This window comes from Cannabis sativa, chromosome 2 (genome assembly GCF_029168945.1).
Source record: "Cannabis sativa cultivar Pink pepper isolate KNU-18-1 chromosome 2, ASM2916894v1, whole genome shotgun sequence".
NCBI classification, from domain to species: Eukaryota; Viridiplantae; Streptophyta; class Magnoliopsida; order Rosales; family Cannabaceae; genus Cannabis; species Cannabis sativa.
In genome coordinates this window covers 89,319,970-89,338,601 of record NC_083602.1, presented here as the reverse complement: position 1 = coordinate 89,338,601, position 18,632 = coordinate 89,319,970, and the positions used below count along the sequence as shown (strand labels likewise).

At 38.8% G+C, this 18,632-nt stretch overlaps 1 protein-coding gene across 1 annotated transcript; it reads right to left on the bottom strand.

Moving 5' to 3' along the window:
- Positions 1 to 1,572: 1,572 nt before the first annotated feature.
- Positions 1,573 to 4,758, bottom strand: LOC115721111 (uncharacterized). Its single transcript, XM_061108895.1, has 3 exons — positions 3,487 to 4,758; positions 2,610 to 2,955; positions 1,573 to 1,986 (listed from the first exon to the last, which is right to left on the bottom strand). The coding sequence occupies exons 1-3, from the start codon at positions 4,524 to 4,526 to the stop codon at positions 1,738 to 1,740; spliced, it is 1,635 nt and encodes a 544-aa protein (XP_060964878.1). The 5' UTR covers positions 4,527 to 4,758; the 3' UTR covers positions 1,573 to 1,737.
- Positions 4,759 to 18,632: the final 13,874 nt, after the last annotated feature.

The window sequence follows — 18,632 nt, the reverse complement described above, 5'->3', positions numbered from 1 at the left end:
GTCCAGATTTAATGAATATAAAATATTCATTTATCAGAAAATCAATTATTTATTTATTTCCTTAAATAGAAAATCATTTTCTTAATTAGAAAATAATTTCCATAATAAAAATATTCTAATATACTTGACAAAAAATGTAGAAAATTTCTGTAGTGGATCTCCAAAAGTTGTTTTGGTAGATTTATTATCTATTTTGGCATTTAAAAAAATTTTTTAGTTTTTTTTTTCATAATCAGGTACGTTGTAGCTATTTAGGACCACTTGTAAATTTTTAAAAAATTCTAAAATAATTTACAGTGCTGAAAATAAGGTTTAAACTACGTAAGAAAAAATAGTCGTGGTGCACCAAAATATGTAAATCTTATTTTTTGACATTGTAAACTACTCGAATTTTTCTAAAAATTTACATGTAGTCCTAAATAACTATAAATACATGATCATGAAAAAAAAAATTGAACTAAAAAATTCTCCCGAATGCCGAAACAGATAGGGGTCTATTGAAACACCACTTACACCACTTTAGAGAGTGTACTATAGACTTACCTAAAATTATATATGTAATAATAATTTAAAGTATCATTGCCGTATAATAATATAAATACCGGTATCAAGTATATAAGACCATCTCAAATGATAGTTTTCTTTGTACATCATTTTTGACACTCTTACATCTTAAAACACTTCATTGGTATAGCACATTTCAAGAATGTCATTATAAATATATTACTTGTTTTAATTACAAATTGTATAACTTTATTTACTTTAATTTTCTATTAAAAAAACAAGATAGCATCGATGTTATTGTGTTGCATCTTTTTCTCTCTAATAGTATAGCACCCTCATATTTTGTCAATTAAATTGTCCATCTCAACAAACATTCTCCAAAATTTAACCATTGAAGATGTTCTTTCTAACATTGTCAAATCAAGTATGTAACAATATGTCATATCAGTATCACAAGTTAACACTTTTGATCGGTGATTAAGATCACATTTGATCTTTTCCACTCTTTTGTTCGTGTGTTCTTGTAGTTCAAAGCTCAGAGCTTTGTTAATGGCGATTAAAAGTTTCTGAACTAGACCGATAGTCGATTAGTGTGAATTGAAAGGAGTTCAATCACATCTTCGCAAGTAGATTTGCAGGTATTCGGATCTAGAGTTACAAATCTTTCAGAGTTTGCCAAGAGAGTTGGCATTTGAGGTAATTTCATTACAGTAAGGAATTTGGCAATTAGTACAAAACTAGGGTTTGTAAATTTACAAATCATATAGTGAGATTACTTATCCTGGTTCAGGGAACCCAAATAATACTCGACTGGAATTTGTTACCGATATCAGAGAGGAAGCTTGTAAATTGATTGTGTTCTTCATTTAGCTTCATCAATTCCCAGTCTTAACATTTGAAACGATTTGAAGGAATGAATCAAGTATAATCAGTAATTGAACTTAGTAACCAAACACTCTAACATTTGAAACAAATTAAAAATAGAGTACTGATTTCAGTTTGTTCTTCAAATGCCTTTCATAAACAAAAATTAAAAACAACTCTTTATACCAAAGATAACTGAAAACCTGAGCAAAAGATTTACTTTTTATTATAACTTCAAAATTTCAAACTTTACAACAAAGGCTATGCAAAATGGTCAAAAAAACATAACTTTACTTTAAACAAGGAGTAAAAAACCAAACACATGACAACAAACAACAAATGGGGTTTGCAAATCAACGATTAGTTTATCTAAACATTAATTAGAGATGGTCTGTGGTTTCTGCTAATGGGAAGATGAACATAAACCTCATGAACTTCCTGTTTACACACTTCTCCTCTGTCTCTATCGATGGCATAGCAGATGTAGACGGTTTCAATCACGTTATCCAGCACATGAACAAAGTAACCCAATACCAATATTAGCAGCAGCCAGGCCAGTGCAGCCACAATGTACGAGTCATTCCCTAGATCGCTTACACCCTTTAAGATAGCCCAAGTCTGCTTATGCACACCATAATCGAAGAAATATTAACAGAGTATATCAGAGAAGAAACCAAAAAATACAGTTCAAAAAGCAAATACAATTTGTTGAAAACTCTTCAATAAGTCCTGTTCCTAATTCTCATATGTTAGCGCTCTAGATAGTTCACCCCGAAGTTATCAATGAAAGCCAATATGATAACTTGGATGACAGCAGAAAACCGAAACAAAATTCAGGCAACGAGATACAAAAAGTAAAACTTTTGACACATTTTGGTTGCTTATGATTGTTGGTCAAATCAATACCTTAAAGCTGTGTTTTATATTAAAATAGTTCTCATCAGATTTAAATGGTTTGGCATATATAGCCCATACAATAATTATCAACCAACTATAATTATGAACCAAACTTTACTGTATGAGAGTATCTCTTCACTCTCATGATCCTTTCTCTAAATTCTCTCCAAAGAATACCAAAAAGAAAATGACAATGAAATGGTTATCATCACTATCCTAGTGAAAGGGTTTAATACAAGAATGCATTACGAGTGAAACATTATGATTTACTCATTATACTCTGAAGAATTTTCGTCTTAACAAGCAATTATGGATAGTAAATAAAAAGGGAATAGAATACGCACCACAATTGCATATATTGCTGAGAGCACGAAGACAATTCCAACTAGTAAACGAGAGGAGATAGTTTCCACGAAAACAGCAGAAAGAAGATTACGTCGAAGAAGCTCGTATGTCATCCTTGCAGATGAGCAATAAGCTTCTCCAGTGATTGCAGCGAAGTTGATAGTGAACTTGTTAAGAAAATCGATAGCAGACAAGAACATATTAACGCAGCAACGTAATACAAGGTTCACGAACCCAGGAACGTCCTCTTGACTTGCACTATCAACAATGGCTCGTACCACTCGAACAACAACTATAAGTAAACCCGAGAGACAGATAGTACCAGAGGAGGTGCCAAAGGCATTTCTGCAATAAGTTTTATAAACTTGAGAAACCAAAACCACTCTTCATACCACAATATCTATAAACATGAGAAACTAAAGCCTTCATGGTCTAGGTTGAAAGTATGCAAACAGTTGTACTAAATTAATTCACTCCTTAAGATACCAGATCCCATTTATTTCAATTATTGTCAATAAGATTTAGACATTTCACAACTGAAATCACATGTTGATACAATATCAATTGTATCGGAACGCACTCTTCGAGTCAGTGCCAAACTCAAATTTGGACTCTTCGAGTCAGTGTGAAACTCCAATAGACTCACTCCTAATTTTCATTCATTTCCTTGATAATCCATTTTTATGAAATGACATTACATATTTATAGGTATTTTATACTACTATAAAATTGCTAATAAGTCCCTATAGTAATTTGATAGTGAAACACATGTCATGCCAACTTTGACAAACATGATCAAAACAATTGCAGCTATGTATGAACACAACCATAAATTATAAACACATATAAACAAAGAGTTTAACAGAGTAAATTCACCTCAAAGAGCTTCTTATAGTACGTTTGAGAGTTGACTCTTCCTTACAAAAGTACCACTGTGCAACAGTCCCACTAATCACAAACACATGAGCTTCAACCAATGCAGCCAAAGACCACAACATTGTTAGAATTGCTAAAGCATAGTAAGCAGGAACCCAACCATCTTGCTTCCACACACAAGTGTATTCCCCATTCAATTCCTTTGGTATAATTTTCCCATTCAGCCTTGCAAACACCAAGAAAACTACAATAGGAACATAGTAAATCACCAATCCTAATGTCATACACGGCAAGACCCCAAACAAAGCTAAATTCCTCGAAAGAGCATCAGAAGCTACCCCAATTATGCTAACAGTCAACTCTATTCTATGCCAATTAACCACAAAGATCCACACAATGACCCCAACGATCAAAAGCACAAAACCCAAAACTAAAATTCTGTAAACTAACGGAAAAGAGACACTGCAAGAGGAGCTAAGAGTACAGGCAACGAACCAGTAAACGTCGAAGAAAATGGGTATGACAATGAAGAAGGGAAGAGTGGCGTAGACAATGTGTTTGGTGTAATGTTTGAGTGAAAAAAGCAAAGCTAAGCAAATGGGTACACTCAAAATCAACGTAATTACAAGTGTCCATATCAAATCTTTCAAAACAAGCGAAGAAGATGAAGAATTGAAGAAAACCCAATTCTCAGAAACAGAGTCTTTCACACAAGAAGTTGAATTGGAGTTGTAAGTGAAGGAAGAGAGATTAGAGTAATTGGTATTCCGATGAAAGATTGAGAAGATTCCGAAACTGAAAGTGGAGAGAACGAAGATGAGGAAGATTATGAGGAAAGGAAGGTCCTTGAAGTGTCTGGGACCGTAGTTGTATGAGATCTGAAGGTACTGAGAGGTGTCAGAATCAGGTGAGTTGCTGAGAAGAGATGGCTGTAACCGGGGAGGTGGGTCTTCAGTGGGTTTGGAGAGGAGAGGTTGAGACGGTGATGACGTGTCGTCGTATAAGGATATGGGTTTGTCGTTTTCTTCAGAGGTTGCCATTGTTGAGGTTATAGAAGAAAGAGCAGAGCTTTGTTTAGGCGTAACAGAAGGAGAAGAAAGGTTTAGATTATTAACAAAACATTTGGTTGACTTTTAAATATTCATCTATTTATTTCATAATATTAAGAACACAATTTTACATAATAATAATAATAATAATAATAATAATAATAATAATAATAATAATAGTTATGGAGTTTTTAGGAGTTTGGTCTTTAATTTGGTGTTGTGTAATCTAATTGAGTTTGTTGCATTTGATTTGGATAAATATGGAGCACTACAAAACATGTGCATATTGTAATTAGTTAGTAATTTTTATATTATATTGATGAATTATTTTATATATTATTTTTTATATATATTTTAAATTTATGGTTTTTTTTTTAAGAATAAATTTATGTTTTTGGTTGTTCTCGAATTGAGAATTGAGATTGAGATTTAGGTTATTCTATTAGTTGTTATGGAAATTTTTTTAAAAATTTGAAGTGTAAAAATAAAAAAATTTATTTACTAGATTGAATTATGTGAGACTCGATATTAAAATGCATCAATAATAATGTGATACATTTTGTGGTGCTTAATATGTTAAGGTGCTCATTAAAGTGTCAAGCACTATAAAAAAATAGTATTGTATATTGTTATTGATGTAATTTAATATTAGGTCCTAAACATTTTGAGTTAATAAATAATGCTAACAACTCCCAACGCGCTATGTCACGGGCCGCCTATTTGGACACTCCCAAGTAGGTGGAACGTGCGGCACTTGCTGACACACCGAGCTAGCAAGTCAGCCTAAACGCGCATGCAGGCAAACAAGTTCAAAGGTTAGGCACGATACATGTCTCGCACATGTTGAGTGCAAACAAGAAGCATGAGCAAGCAAATACAAAGCGTCCCCCAAGGACCAATCTCACACAACCCACAAGCAAACATATAGACAAATGGCACGCAATGGCCCAACAAAGGCAACAAACAGGCATCACAAAGACCATATAGAAGCATACACAAGAAGCATGGATAAACATCGTTTTATTAATATATGGCCTTGATAGGGCAAGGGAGTACACAGTTGGGCCCCTATCATGCTGGTGACAAGGTGCTTCATAAGTCACCTGGTCACCCCCCCCCCTAAAGAGCTTATTGGGGTTTTAAGGGATTTCCAGGAACATAGATGATTTTAGCTCTGTAGACATATGTGAAGGAAATACAAATAAAGAAAGCTAAACAACAAAAGGTTCCCAACCCCCATGAGGTGCTTGGTGCAAGACTTGACTAATGATCAAGCACCAAGGCATGCTCATGTTACAAAATACCCCAATGAGGTGCTTGGTGCAAGACTTGACTAATGATCAAGCACCAAGGCATGCTCATGTTACAAAATGGCCCTAGTGTGGGTGTGCCATGGGGCAGCACGCCACATTCTCCCCCACTTAATTGTTCGGCATCCTCGACGAACCTGCTGCATGATCTTCAATCTTCTGTATAAAATGCTGCAAGTCCTCCGCCTTTTCCCAGCTGATCTCGTCACCAGCAAGGCCCTTCCATTTGACCAGGTACTCTTTTCTCTTCTTTTTCTTCACACGAACAGTTCTTTCGGCAAGGATTTCTTCTGGTTCTCTGCTGCTGCGTCGTTGAATGCTGATGTCGTCCCTAGTAGACTGGTTGCGCGCTGGATCTTCTGGATCTTCATGATACGGCTTGAGGTTGCTGACGTGCAGGACCGGGTGTATCTTCATCCATGAAGGTAGTTCGACTTTGTAGGATGCTAGGCCAATTTTGGAGATGACTGGAACAGGGCCCTCGTATTTGCGTACGAGTCTGATGTCCTTGTCCCCTCAGAATCTCAATTGTTCTGGCCGCAGTTTGATCAACACTAAGTCACCTGTCTTGAACTCCAGCGGTCGGCGTTTCTGATCTGCCCACTTCTTCATTCTTCGTGAAGCTTTCTCTAAATATGCTTGGGCAATCTCTGTGTTCTTCTTCCAGTCTTTTGTAAAATTAAAGGCCTGCGGATTCCGTCTGTGGTATTCATCCACTGTGTGGGGTAACAGTGGTTGCTGTCCGTTCACAACTTCAAAAGGGCTCTTGTTTGATGAAGAACTCTTCTGAGAGTTGAAACAAAATTGAGCTACGTCTAGTAGTTGCGGCCAATTCTTGTGGTTGGCATTGACAAAGTGCCGCAAATACTCCTCCAACATCCCATTGAATCTTTCTGTCTGCCCATCTGTCTGTGGATGGTAGCTCGAGGAGATGTTCATCTGTGACCCAAGAAGCTTGAATAATTCAGACCAGAAGGTCCCTGTGAATCTTCAATCTCGGTCACTTACTATATTCTGGGGTACTCCCTAGTACTTTACTATATGCTTGAAGAAAAGTTGAGCTGTCTCTTCTGCCGGACACTGCTTCGACACCGGGATGAAGGTTGCATACTTAGAAAATCTATCCACAATCACCAAGATTGCATTCAAGTCCCCAGTCTTCGGCAAACCTAAGATGAAATCAAGCGAGACACTCTCCCATGGCCTGCTTGGGACCGACAGAGGTTCTAACAACCCTGGCGTCTTATGCCTCTCCACTTTGTCTTGTTGGCAGACGAGACAAGTCCTTGTGTAATCCACCATTCCCGCATCTGCGGCCAATAGTACCCATGCTTCAAAAGGGCATGTGTCCTATGCCACCCTTGATGATCCGCCCACAACGTGTCATGACACTCACTCAGCAGCGTCCTCCTTAGATCGCCTGCCTTTGGAACGAACAACCGCCCACCTTTGGCCCACAAGAGGTCATCCTCTACCCAAAACTGAGTTGTCTTTCCCTTTCTTGCGAGAGTCATGATGTTCTTTGCAACTGGGTCCTTCTCCAAGTTCTCCTTGATGCGCTCTTTGATTGGTGTACCCACTTGGCTAGCTGACATGCCCGCTAACACCTTTAGTGCTGCCAACTCTGCTTTACGACTAAGGGCATCAGCTGCCTGATTAAGACGTCCAGCCTTGTGCTCGAAGTAGAAGTCGAATTCTGCCAAGAATTCCTGCCATCTAGCCTGCTTGGGAGTCAGTTTTGGCTGTGTGAGGAAATGACTAACAACAGTATTGTTCGTCTTCACCACAAACTTTGACCCCAGCAAGTAATGCCTCCACGTCCGTAAACAATGAATAACTGCCAAGAGCTCTTTCTCTTGCGCAGTGTACCGCCTCTCTGCTTCGGAAAGTTTGCGGCTCTCAAATGCCACGGGGTGGCCCTCCTGCACGAGTACCCCTCCTAAAGCATAATCTGACGCATCAGTCTGTACTTCAAAAGGCTTGCATACATCGGGCAGGGCTAATACAGGATCTTCGGCCATGGCTTCTTTCAGACTTCGAAAAGCTTCTTCGCACTTCTCAGACCACGTCCATGTAACACCCTTCTTCAATAACTCTGTTAAGGGTGTCGCTCTTCTCGAATAGCCATCCACAAATCTTCTATAGTAATTGGCTAGACCGAGAAACGAGCGAAGTTGTTTCACGTTGGTTGGGGTCGTCCACTCTTGGATCGCCCGCACCTTTTCCATGTCCATACGGATTTTCCCGTGTTCCACAATATGACCCAGGAACTTGATACTTTTCTGAGCGAAAGAACACTTCTCGCGCTTTACATACAATTGTTCCTTCCTCAACTTCTGAAACACCGTTGTCAAGTGTTCCTGATGCTCTTCTAAAGTGGCGCTGTAGACCACGATATCATCCAAGTACACCACCACGAACTTGTCTAAGACATCATGGAAGACTTCATTCATCAGTGTACAGAATGTGGCTGGCGCATTTGTCAACCCAAACGGCATGACGCGAAACTCAAACGCCCCATACCGAGTAACACAAGTGGTCTTTGGTTCATCCCCTTCGGCGATCCGAACTTGATAGTATCCTGATCTCAAGTCCAACTTCGTGAAGTATTTTGCCCCACTTAGCTGGTCAAACAGATCCGCGATCAAGGGAATGGGGTATCTGTTGCGCACAGTCACCTTGTTGAGGGCGCGGTAGTCTATGCACAGTCTCAAGGTCTCGTCCTTCTTCTTTTGGAACAACACGGGGGCACCAAAAGGTGCCTTTGAGGGTTTGATGAATTCTGCCTCCAGCATCTTCGTTAGCTGACTCTTCAACTCCTTAAGTTCCGGAGGAGACATTCGATATGTTGCTTTAGCTGGGGCCTTTGCACCTGGCACCAGCTCAATTTGGTGATCAACTTCCCTCCTGGGAGGCAGTCTCTTTGGAAGCTCGTCTGGCATCACATCCTTGAATTCATCTAACACCTTCTTGATTACAGGTGGAGTGGACTCCTCCACTTTTTTGTCGTACACGGTGGGAGCGATGACAAATGTTGGCCTCTTCTTCTTCAGGCCCCTCTTCAGTTGCAGGGCTTATAGTAGCTTGACTTCTGGGGGCTGTCTCACTTTGGCGGGTACCATTGAAGGATTCTCACCCATGATCAGGAGATTCCCTGTTGCTGGAATTGGAATGGCCCCCTTCTCTGCTAGAAACTCCATTCCCAACACCACATCGAAGTCATCCATGCGAACCGCTACGAGGTCAAGTTGTCCCTCCCATCCGTCAATCTTAACATTCACCTTTCTGGCCACTCCAGTTGTGGACATGACCTTTGAATTGACTGCCTTCATGCGACCCGCATCTTTCTCCAGTTTTAGGCCCACCCTCTTAGCTTCAATTTCTGAGATGAAGTTGTGTGTTGCGCCGGTGTCAATCAGTACGCTCTTGGCCTGCTTACCGTTTAAAGTGGCCTCCACAAACATCAACCCCTTCCCAAGGGCTTTCTTCCCTCTGACGCTATGCTTCTTAAGAGCAGCCATTAATCGAACAGCGCTCATGTGCGCACAGTCTTCATCCTCATCATCTTCCCCACATCCTTGCTCCTCTTGAGCAATGGATGCCTTTATGGCACTCAACTTGGACTGGTGGGGGCAAGCAGCCGCCCTATGTGGGCCTTGGCAAAGCCAACACTTAAGGGGCTTCTTCCCCGTTGCAGCATCACTTTTGGAGGAGGAACTAGATTCAGAGTCCTCTTGTCTCCTCCCCCACTTTTACTCGGCCACTGCTTTCCTGACTTCTTCCTTGCGGCATTGTTGGCGCTGGTCTGAGGATTCGTCTTCTTTGGCTGCGAATTCTCAGAGGTGTAGTCAGTCAGTCGTTCGGCTGCAGCTTGAGCAGTGGCGAGATCTGCCACACGCTGCCTTTGCAGCTCTTGTTTAGCCCATGGCTTGAGTCCTTCAAGGAAGTAGAAAAGTCTGTCGACTTCATTCATATCTTTGATGTCGAGCATCAATCCAGAGAACTTCTTTACATAGTCTCAGACTGTCCCGACTTGCTTTAACTCTCTAAGCTGACGTCGAGCGAGGTAGGCGACATTCTCTGGCAGAAATTGGGCGTTCAATTCCTTCTTGAGATCTTCCCAAGTGTCAATGGTGCATTTACCATTCTGAATGTGTTCATATTTCGTCCTCCACCACAACTTGGCGTCCCCGGACAAATACATGGTAGCTGTTGCTACCTTAGCTTCTTCAGAGTCAGTCCGCACAACCCTAAAGTACTGCTCCATGTCAAACAGAAAGTTTTGGAGCTCCTTGGCATCCCTCGCCCCTCCATAGCATTTGGGCTCGGGTGCTCTCGGTCAGCCATACTCCATACCTTCGTGCCCCCCGGTATTTGCACGCTCTGCCGCTATCATGGTAAGATTTAGCTTGGTTGACATCCCTGCTAATTTTTCCCGGATGGCTGTGACAGACACATGACAATCCTGTTGGGTTTTATGCCCTAAATAAAACTCATTTCAATATAATCAGATTTACTTATTAATATAGATCAGAAATAACATTTAATGTTGCATGGTTCACATGATTTATTTCATGATTATATGTACATAATGTATAGATTCATCTGAAACCCTTTTCACATACTTGATCCTGTTTATTGTGTCGTCAACACATTGGAAAGTAAACATGACTATGTGAATAAAGTTTCCTAGATTTATCAGACATAGGGTTTTACTGATATGATAATCTACAACAGAGTTTACTTGCATTTGGAGAAGTGCTATGTTCTTTCCAGAGCATTGGTTAAAGTAAAGCTCAGGTTGGATGCATGGAGTATGCATCGGAAGGGACCAATATTGAACTTTGACTTAGATTTATTAAACTTACCGTAATATCTATTCAAGTCAATATCGCCTAGTTGATCCTAGATCAAATGATCTTAATCCTGTTATGATTAGGCTCAATCTCAGGAGGCTATTCGTGTTCTTTGATTTGTTAGTTAAGCCTACTTTTAGGTCAGGGTGATACGTACATTTTGGGAACACTAAGAAAGGCACCGAGTTGGGAGCGCTAGCATAAACATGGAATCTATAGCTTCTATCTGGCGAATAGTAAGCAAAGGATGATCTCCTTCGAGCTTGACCAAACGAAAATAAATGGTGGAGATCTCATTTCACATAAGCTGAAATATCATTTATACGGGGTCAAGTGTTTTAAGGAATAAATACATTGTAGGGTGTAACGGTAATTTAATCCCTTTACAGTGTAGATCATTCATATAGAGGATCATTGATCAAATTAGGATTATAACAATGGATAACTAATGATGTGTCTATATGGTGGAACATATAGAGCATTCTATATACTGAGAGTGCAATTCTAAGTTCTATGCGTGGATTCAACGAAGAATTAATAAGTTAGTGAATTTTAGTGCTAAATTCTTGATCTACTTATTGGAAGCTCGGTTATATAGACCCATGGTCCCCCCACTAGTTGAGATAATATTGCTTGTAAGACTCTTATAATTGGTTTTGATTAATCAATTATAATTCTCAAATTAGACTATGTCTATTTGTGAATTTTTCGCTAAGTAAGGGCGAAATTGTAAAGAAAGAGTTTATAGGGGCATATTTGTTAATTATGATACTTTGTATGGTTCAATTAATAAATATGATAAATGACAATATTATTTAATAATTATTTATAGTTATTAAATAGTTAGAATTGGCATTTAAATGGTTGAATTAGAAAATTGGCGTTTTTGAGAAAATCAGATGCAGAATAGGTAAAACTGCAAAATTGCAAAAAGTGAGGCCCAAATCCACTAGTATAGGGCCAGCCACTTTTGTAGGAAATTTAAACTGATATTTTCATTATTTTAATGCCAAATAATTCAAACCTAACCCTAGTGGAATGCTATAAATAGATAGTGAAGGCTTCAGGAAAATTACACTTAAATTTTCTATTTTTCCTTCAGAGAAAAACCTGAGCCTTTCTCTCTCCCTATCTTTAGCTGCCACTTCTTCTTTCTCTTCCCTCTTGAATTTCGAAATCTTAGTGATTAGAGTAGTGCCCACACACAGCAAGTGATACCTCAATCATAGTGAGGAAGATCGTGAAGAAAGATCATCAGCAAAGGAGTTTCAGCATCAAAGATTCAGAGAAAGAGATCCAGGTTCAGATATTGATAATGCTCTGCTACAGAAAGGAATCAAGGGCTAGATATCTGAACGGAAGGAGTCATTATATTCCGCTGCACCCAATGTAAGGTTTCTTAAACTTTATATGTGTTTAATTTATTGTTTTAGAAAGTTCTTATTTAGGATGTTAATAAACATACTTGTGAGTAGATCTAAGATCCTGGTAAAATAATTTCCAACAAATCCTCGATCGTATTATTGAGGGAGTCTTGTAATGCAGCCTGCCCATTTTGTAGTACAGTGATAGCAGCCTGCATGTCCGCTGTTGCTTGTTCTAATGCCTTGATGCGATCCTCCATCTGAGGTGCACCTGATGTTCCCGTAGCAGCATCTCTTCTCTCGATCGCGGCTACCCTGGCCAACAAGTTAGCATAGTCTTGAGCCAACGAGGCAACTTGTTGTTGTGTCACTGTCGGCCCTGAGTTCTGATTGTTAGGGGCTAGATCCCTGACCCTCTCGTCCAGGCCATCTAATTCCCCTATGCACCTCTCAAGCTCTTGAATCCTTTGGGTGTTGCTCACCAATCCATTATGTCGTGTTACCAAGCTTCCCTTTTCTCTTGGCTCTGATACCAACTGTCACGGGCCGCCTATTTGGACACCCCCAAGTAGGTGGAACGTGCGGCACTTGCTGGCACACCGAGCTAGCAAGTCAGCCTAAACGTGCCTGCAGGCAAACAAGTTCAAAGGTTAGGCACGATACATGTCTCGCACATGTTGAGTGAAAACAAGAAGCATGAGCAAGCAAATACAAAGCGTCCCCCAAGGACCAATCTCACACAACCCACAAGCAAACATATAGACAAATGGCACGCAATGGCCCAACAAAGGCAACAAACAGGCATCACAAAGACCATATAGAAGCATACACAAGAAGCATGGATAAACATCGTTTTATTAATATATGGCCTTGATAGGGCAAGGGAGTACACAGCTGGGCCCCTATCATGCTGGTGACAAGGTGCTTCATAAGTCACCTGGTCACCCCCCCTAAAGAGCTTATTGGGGTTTTAAGGGATTTCCATGAACATAGATGATTTTAGCTCTGTAGACATATGTGAAGGAAATACAAATAAAGAAAGCTAAACAACAAAAGGTTCCCAACCCCCATGAGGTGCTTGGTGCAAGACTTGACTAATGATCAAGCACCAAGGCATGCTCATGTTACAAAATACCCCAATGAGGTGCTTGGTGCGAGACTTGACTAATAATCAAGCACCAAGGCATGCTCATGTTACAAAATGGCCCTAGTGTGGGTGTGCCATGGGGCAGCACGCCACACGCTACATTGATAATGGTGTTGGTATTTTAAAATGGCCAAAAGTAATAGTATTTTTTTTTTTTGAGAAATGCTAAAAGGTAGCAGTAGTATTTAGCACATTTCTACGTGTTAATATTACTATTAGTCAAATTAAGTATCAGGTCTTATATAGTTTAATGTAATAACTTTTAGAGAATATTACTAAGAAATTATAAGGCGATACGTTTTGAAAGTGTTAGACACCATTAATACTCTAGGAATGCTTCTTTTCTTCATAAATATGTTTGAGAAGAATAAGAACACGTGTAGCTCTCTCTAATATACACATAAGGAAGATATAGTTTATTATAGAGCACTAGGGAATAATTATTATTTTTTTTTTTTGAAAAGGACTAGGGAATAATATTTAGACATTATTTTTTGAATAACAAAAAATAAATAAAATATATGTTTAAAATAAAAATAAAAAGTAAAATAGAAGTATTACTTTTAAAGGTCAAGCTCAACCAAACATCTTAAGTTTGATGTTCTTCCAAATTTCAAACTTAATATTGTTTTTAAATTTTCTTTAAAAAGTGAAAAAACAAATAATACAAGGGAAATTTAATTTTTTATGCTTATATATACTTAAATTTTTTTTTTCCTAAACTCATAATATTTTATATTTGTAAGATATGACACATTTTATAATATTCTTAAAATACCTCCCATTTACATCACCCCCTCTTTCTTCTTCTCTCTTTTATTTCATAGCCATCAGACCCACTATCGGGCTCATTAGGCCCACTATCGGGCCATATAAAATTCTAGTTTTTTTGCACAACCATCGGGCCCCATCGGACTGATCTTGGGCCCCATCGGACTGACCATCGGGCCCCATCACACTGACCATCGGGCCCTATCGCACTGACCATCGGGCCCTATCGCACTGACCATCGGGCCCCATCGGACTGACCATCGGGCTGGCCATCAGGCCTTTGTCTTCAACCTAGATTCAATTTTTTTCATCATGATGCATCGGGCTTGCATCGGACTTGCATCGAGCCTGCCTAGAATATGCATTTTCTAACCCAAAAATCACAGATTCAAAAACATTAACCTTTGACATTGGATCTGTGGGTCGCGGTGGTCGTGGAAAAAGGAGTCTTCAGTGGAGAAGGGTGTGAGGGGGTCGGCGTTGTAGGTGGTGGTGAGGGGCCGCCGTTGTAGGCGGTGGTGAGGGGGGTTTTGATTTGGTGAAGGGTTCGGTTGAGAGAGAACCGAGAGAGATAGAGGAAGAGAGAGAGTTGGGGTATAGTTATGAGAGGGGTATTCTTGAGTTTTTGATAAAGTGATCATATATTTTCAATTTTGAAATAATATTTTATGCATATTTTTTCAAATTTCCTTAATACAATACATTATTTTTATATTTTCTTTAGAAAGTGAAAAAAAAAATAGTGCAATACATTAATATCATGTCAACTAAAATTATCAAATCCAACTGCCCACTTTGTTACTGGGCACGCTCGGTCTTTATCTGGTCGTAGCATTCTTGGGATTTCTATTCCCCTTGATCTTCAAATTATTTTATACTCGAAATGCTTATTTAATGAAGTTGTAATTTCACGTAAAAAAAATATCATGTCAACAAAAATTATAAAATTTTATACTTATTAACATATTGGCACATAAGAAAAATCTATCGTATATATAGACACAAATAGATTTAGATGAAATTATATTTGTAATATGACATGTTACTACTACAAAAAGGGGTATTCGCGATAGTTTTAAAAATACTTTTTTTAAGGAACCTTTGCTAAAAAAAATAAGCAAGTGTTTAAAATTATCAAGAAAAATAAAGTATTTTCGACGGTTTTAAACTGTCGGGAAGTATAAGCGACAGTTTTTAAATGTGCCTTAAAAAATCTTGTGTATTTGTAAAAGGAAATTGTCGACGGTTTAAAATCGTAGGCGATTCTCATGCTTCAATTTCACGCGTTTCAGATCTAAAATTTCATTTCCCACATCTCTCTCCTCTGCGACCATGAGTCGCACCGTCCCTCTCCTCCACTCTCTCTCTCTCGCTATATCCCTCTCATCCACTCTCTCGTGGCAACATAAAGGTAAGCACAACATTCTCTTATTTGTTGTTTAAATTTCTATTAGTCATGAGTTGGTTTGTTGATCTTGATCTGTGTATGTTCAAAATAAATTCGAAACTTGCAAATCGAAGAAAGTTTCAAAGATCGTCAAGTGAAAAGCAATTCGAAACTTACAAAAGAAAATTTTGAGGAGGATGAAGACGAGCACAACGACGGTGGAGGAGGATGAAGCTTGTAAAGGTTTTGGAGCAGCTGCGACATATGCGAGAAGTAATTTCGAGGAGAACGAAGACGATAATTTTTTTGGGCAATCCACTATAGCAACGGTTTATAACCGTCAACTATATTATAGGCCACAGGCCACGGTTTAAAACCGTTGGCTATAGTATCGACTATCCGACAATTTTAAATCGTCAAGAATTCTTGTATACCGATATTTTTCTATTGTCGCCTATTTTACCAAGTCTAGGGTAAAAATCTGCGACGGTTTTATAGATCGTCGAGAATTTTTTTACCTCACGCTGTAAAAATATCAAGAATTTCGGATTTTTTAATAATGTGTACTCTCAACAAAGTTTGTACATTTAATTTACTTTCCTTGATTTCACACATAGATACACACACATATAAAACAATGGAAGCAAGATCCAAACCAAATTAAATAATTTTAAATCCTCATGTTGCTAAAATACAAGTTGGGCAAGTGTTTACAAACAAGAGAACTCTAAAACAAGCAGTCAACCTACACTCAATAAGACACAATCAACCTTTCAAGGTAAAAAGATCATCAACACTTGACTATGAACTAGTATGCCTCGATGATAACTGTAAATGGACTTTCTTAGCATTAAAACATGGCAAGAGTGAAATGTTTATAATAAAAAAAAATAGAACATACACATACATATTTATTGGTCCACATATTATTAGTTATGAAAATATTATAAAATAATTTAAAATTATAAAAATAAAACAATAATAAAAAACTTATTATTTTTTTCTTTTATTCTTCTTCTGAAAGAAAACCCCTATCGTATTCTAAAAAAAAACCCTACAACTGCTACCCTACAGTCGCCTGTTTTCATCCCAGAACCACCATCTTCTCTGTCCCTCTCTCTGGCGTCCTTTTCACGCGAGCTTCTACCGATGTCTTCTCCATCCTCCTCTCTTAGTATCCCTTTATCCTCATCTCTCTCTCTCTCTCTCTCTCTCTCTCTCTCTCTCTCTCTCTCTCTCTCTCTCTCTCAGTCTTCCTCTATTGGCTTCCCTGCTAGCTTAGTGTCGTTACGAGACGAGGGTCATTTCTAGCTTCAACGACCATGAAAACTCGAGGAAGAACCGAATCTCCCCTCCCTTGAGTTTTTCAGCTCATGTCTCTCATCGCTCACCAACGACCAGGTCCGGTCCTCCCAGATCTGATCGAGCAACAAGTCGAGGGCTGAAGGAGGAGGAGGAAGAAGAAGATGTGGGTTTGCATTTTTTCGAGCTATAAGCCCAAATCCGTTTTTCTTTTTAATTATAGCCATTGTTGATTTTTTCGGTTTGATTCTTTGAAGCTTTGAAATTTAAGGGATTTAGGAAGGGAAGGAAAGGGATGTTATATTAAGTGTGGTAGTTGTACTGAAATTTTCAATTTTTGTTATAGTGGTGTAAGGTTTAACTATTGTTGAACCATGGAATCTTTGGGTGTCTGAAGCTTTGAGGGTATTGAAAAACAAGAATAAGAAGGAAAGAAAAAGAATATGTGGATCATTAAAAATTTACCATGTGTACACATAAGCTGTCCATCGTGACACTTAAAAGAGGTTTTTGGACGGAAGTGTAAAGAGCAAAACATAATGTGAGTTCGGTAGGTTTTATCGTCAAAAATAGATTTATGGGGTACGTATTACAAATTATAAAGTTTAGGTGGTTATACTGCCAATATCCTTAATATAAACAATAGTATATTTATTTTTTTTAAGAAAAGAGTTCATATATTAGAAAGAAAAGCAGTTAGACCTCGCGTTCGTTACAAAAAAAAGGGTTCAGGGATAAAGGGAATCGGAATACAACCGAACTTCTAGTGGGTAAACGTCCACTTAGCTACATTATGGACAACAAAATTATAAATCCTACTAATATTAGAGAAAATACAACTAACAAAATAAGGAGATGATCTAATACAAAATGAGACATAGTTCTCAAGCTCCCACTGAGACTCCTACCTATTAAGAGCGTTGATAATTACCCTCGAATTACTCTCTACTACAATAAACTTAAAACCTTGATTCTTCGCAACATCCAACACATTGCAGCAAGCAGCCGCTTCTCCACGTAACGCATCAGCAAACTCCAATTTAGAAGTATGAACCCAAATCACCCTGCCAAGATGATCCCTTGCAACGATAGTAGTACACATATTGTCCAACCCCACTTTTACAACACAATTCAGCTTTAAACAGTCTTGAGGGGGAGACAATCGCCAAACTCGGAGGCGAGCAAGGGAACAAAGAAGTATGATGAGTGCAAAAGAAGAACGAATACTGTCAATACACTTAATCACATCAACCAGACAATTATTATGTACTTTATCATTTCAGATCCGCCAGATGGTGTCAACAGTTAACGAAGCATAAAGGAACACCTCATCAGCATTGATGCCCTTGTTTTTAAGTCTCAGATGAATTTGACCTTGTCCCACATTCGGATGCCAATACTACATATAGGAAAAATACCCCAAGGAGAGGACCGCCACAAGTGAAAAGCCACATAGAAACAGATGTTCAATAGATTCATTCTCTGTCCCACAAAGGGGGCAATTAACATCCTCAATATGAAATCTTTTATAGATCTTAGAACAAACTGGGATTGCCTTGGATAGGATACACCACCACAGAGTCTTCAGCCTCTCTGAGATTTTACAATTCCATAACTTTTTCCATAGCGAAGGAGTGACCTCACAATGAGGCGCCCTATCTAAAGCTTGGGCGAGATAAGTCGATTTACTCGTGAACCGACCATTACTTTCCAAAGTCCAAATTCATTTATCATTGCCCTGGCTAGACAGATTGCCCCTTTCAAGATTGTTGAAATAATCTCCTTGTGATCAAAAAGATTGTTTAACTTGTGGATATTTCAGCCGCCATTATGTAACAGAAGCTCGACAACTTTGTTCACCCCATTAGTGGAGGAGCCATTAGAACGAGGGAAGAAATCTTTCTTATGAGCGATCCAAGGGTCCTCCCAAATATTAGTATCCTTCCCATCCGCCACCAAC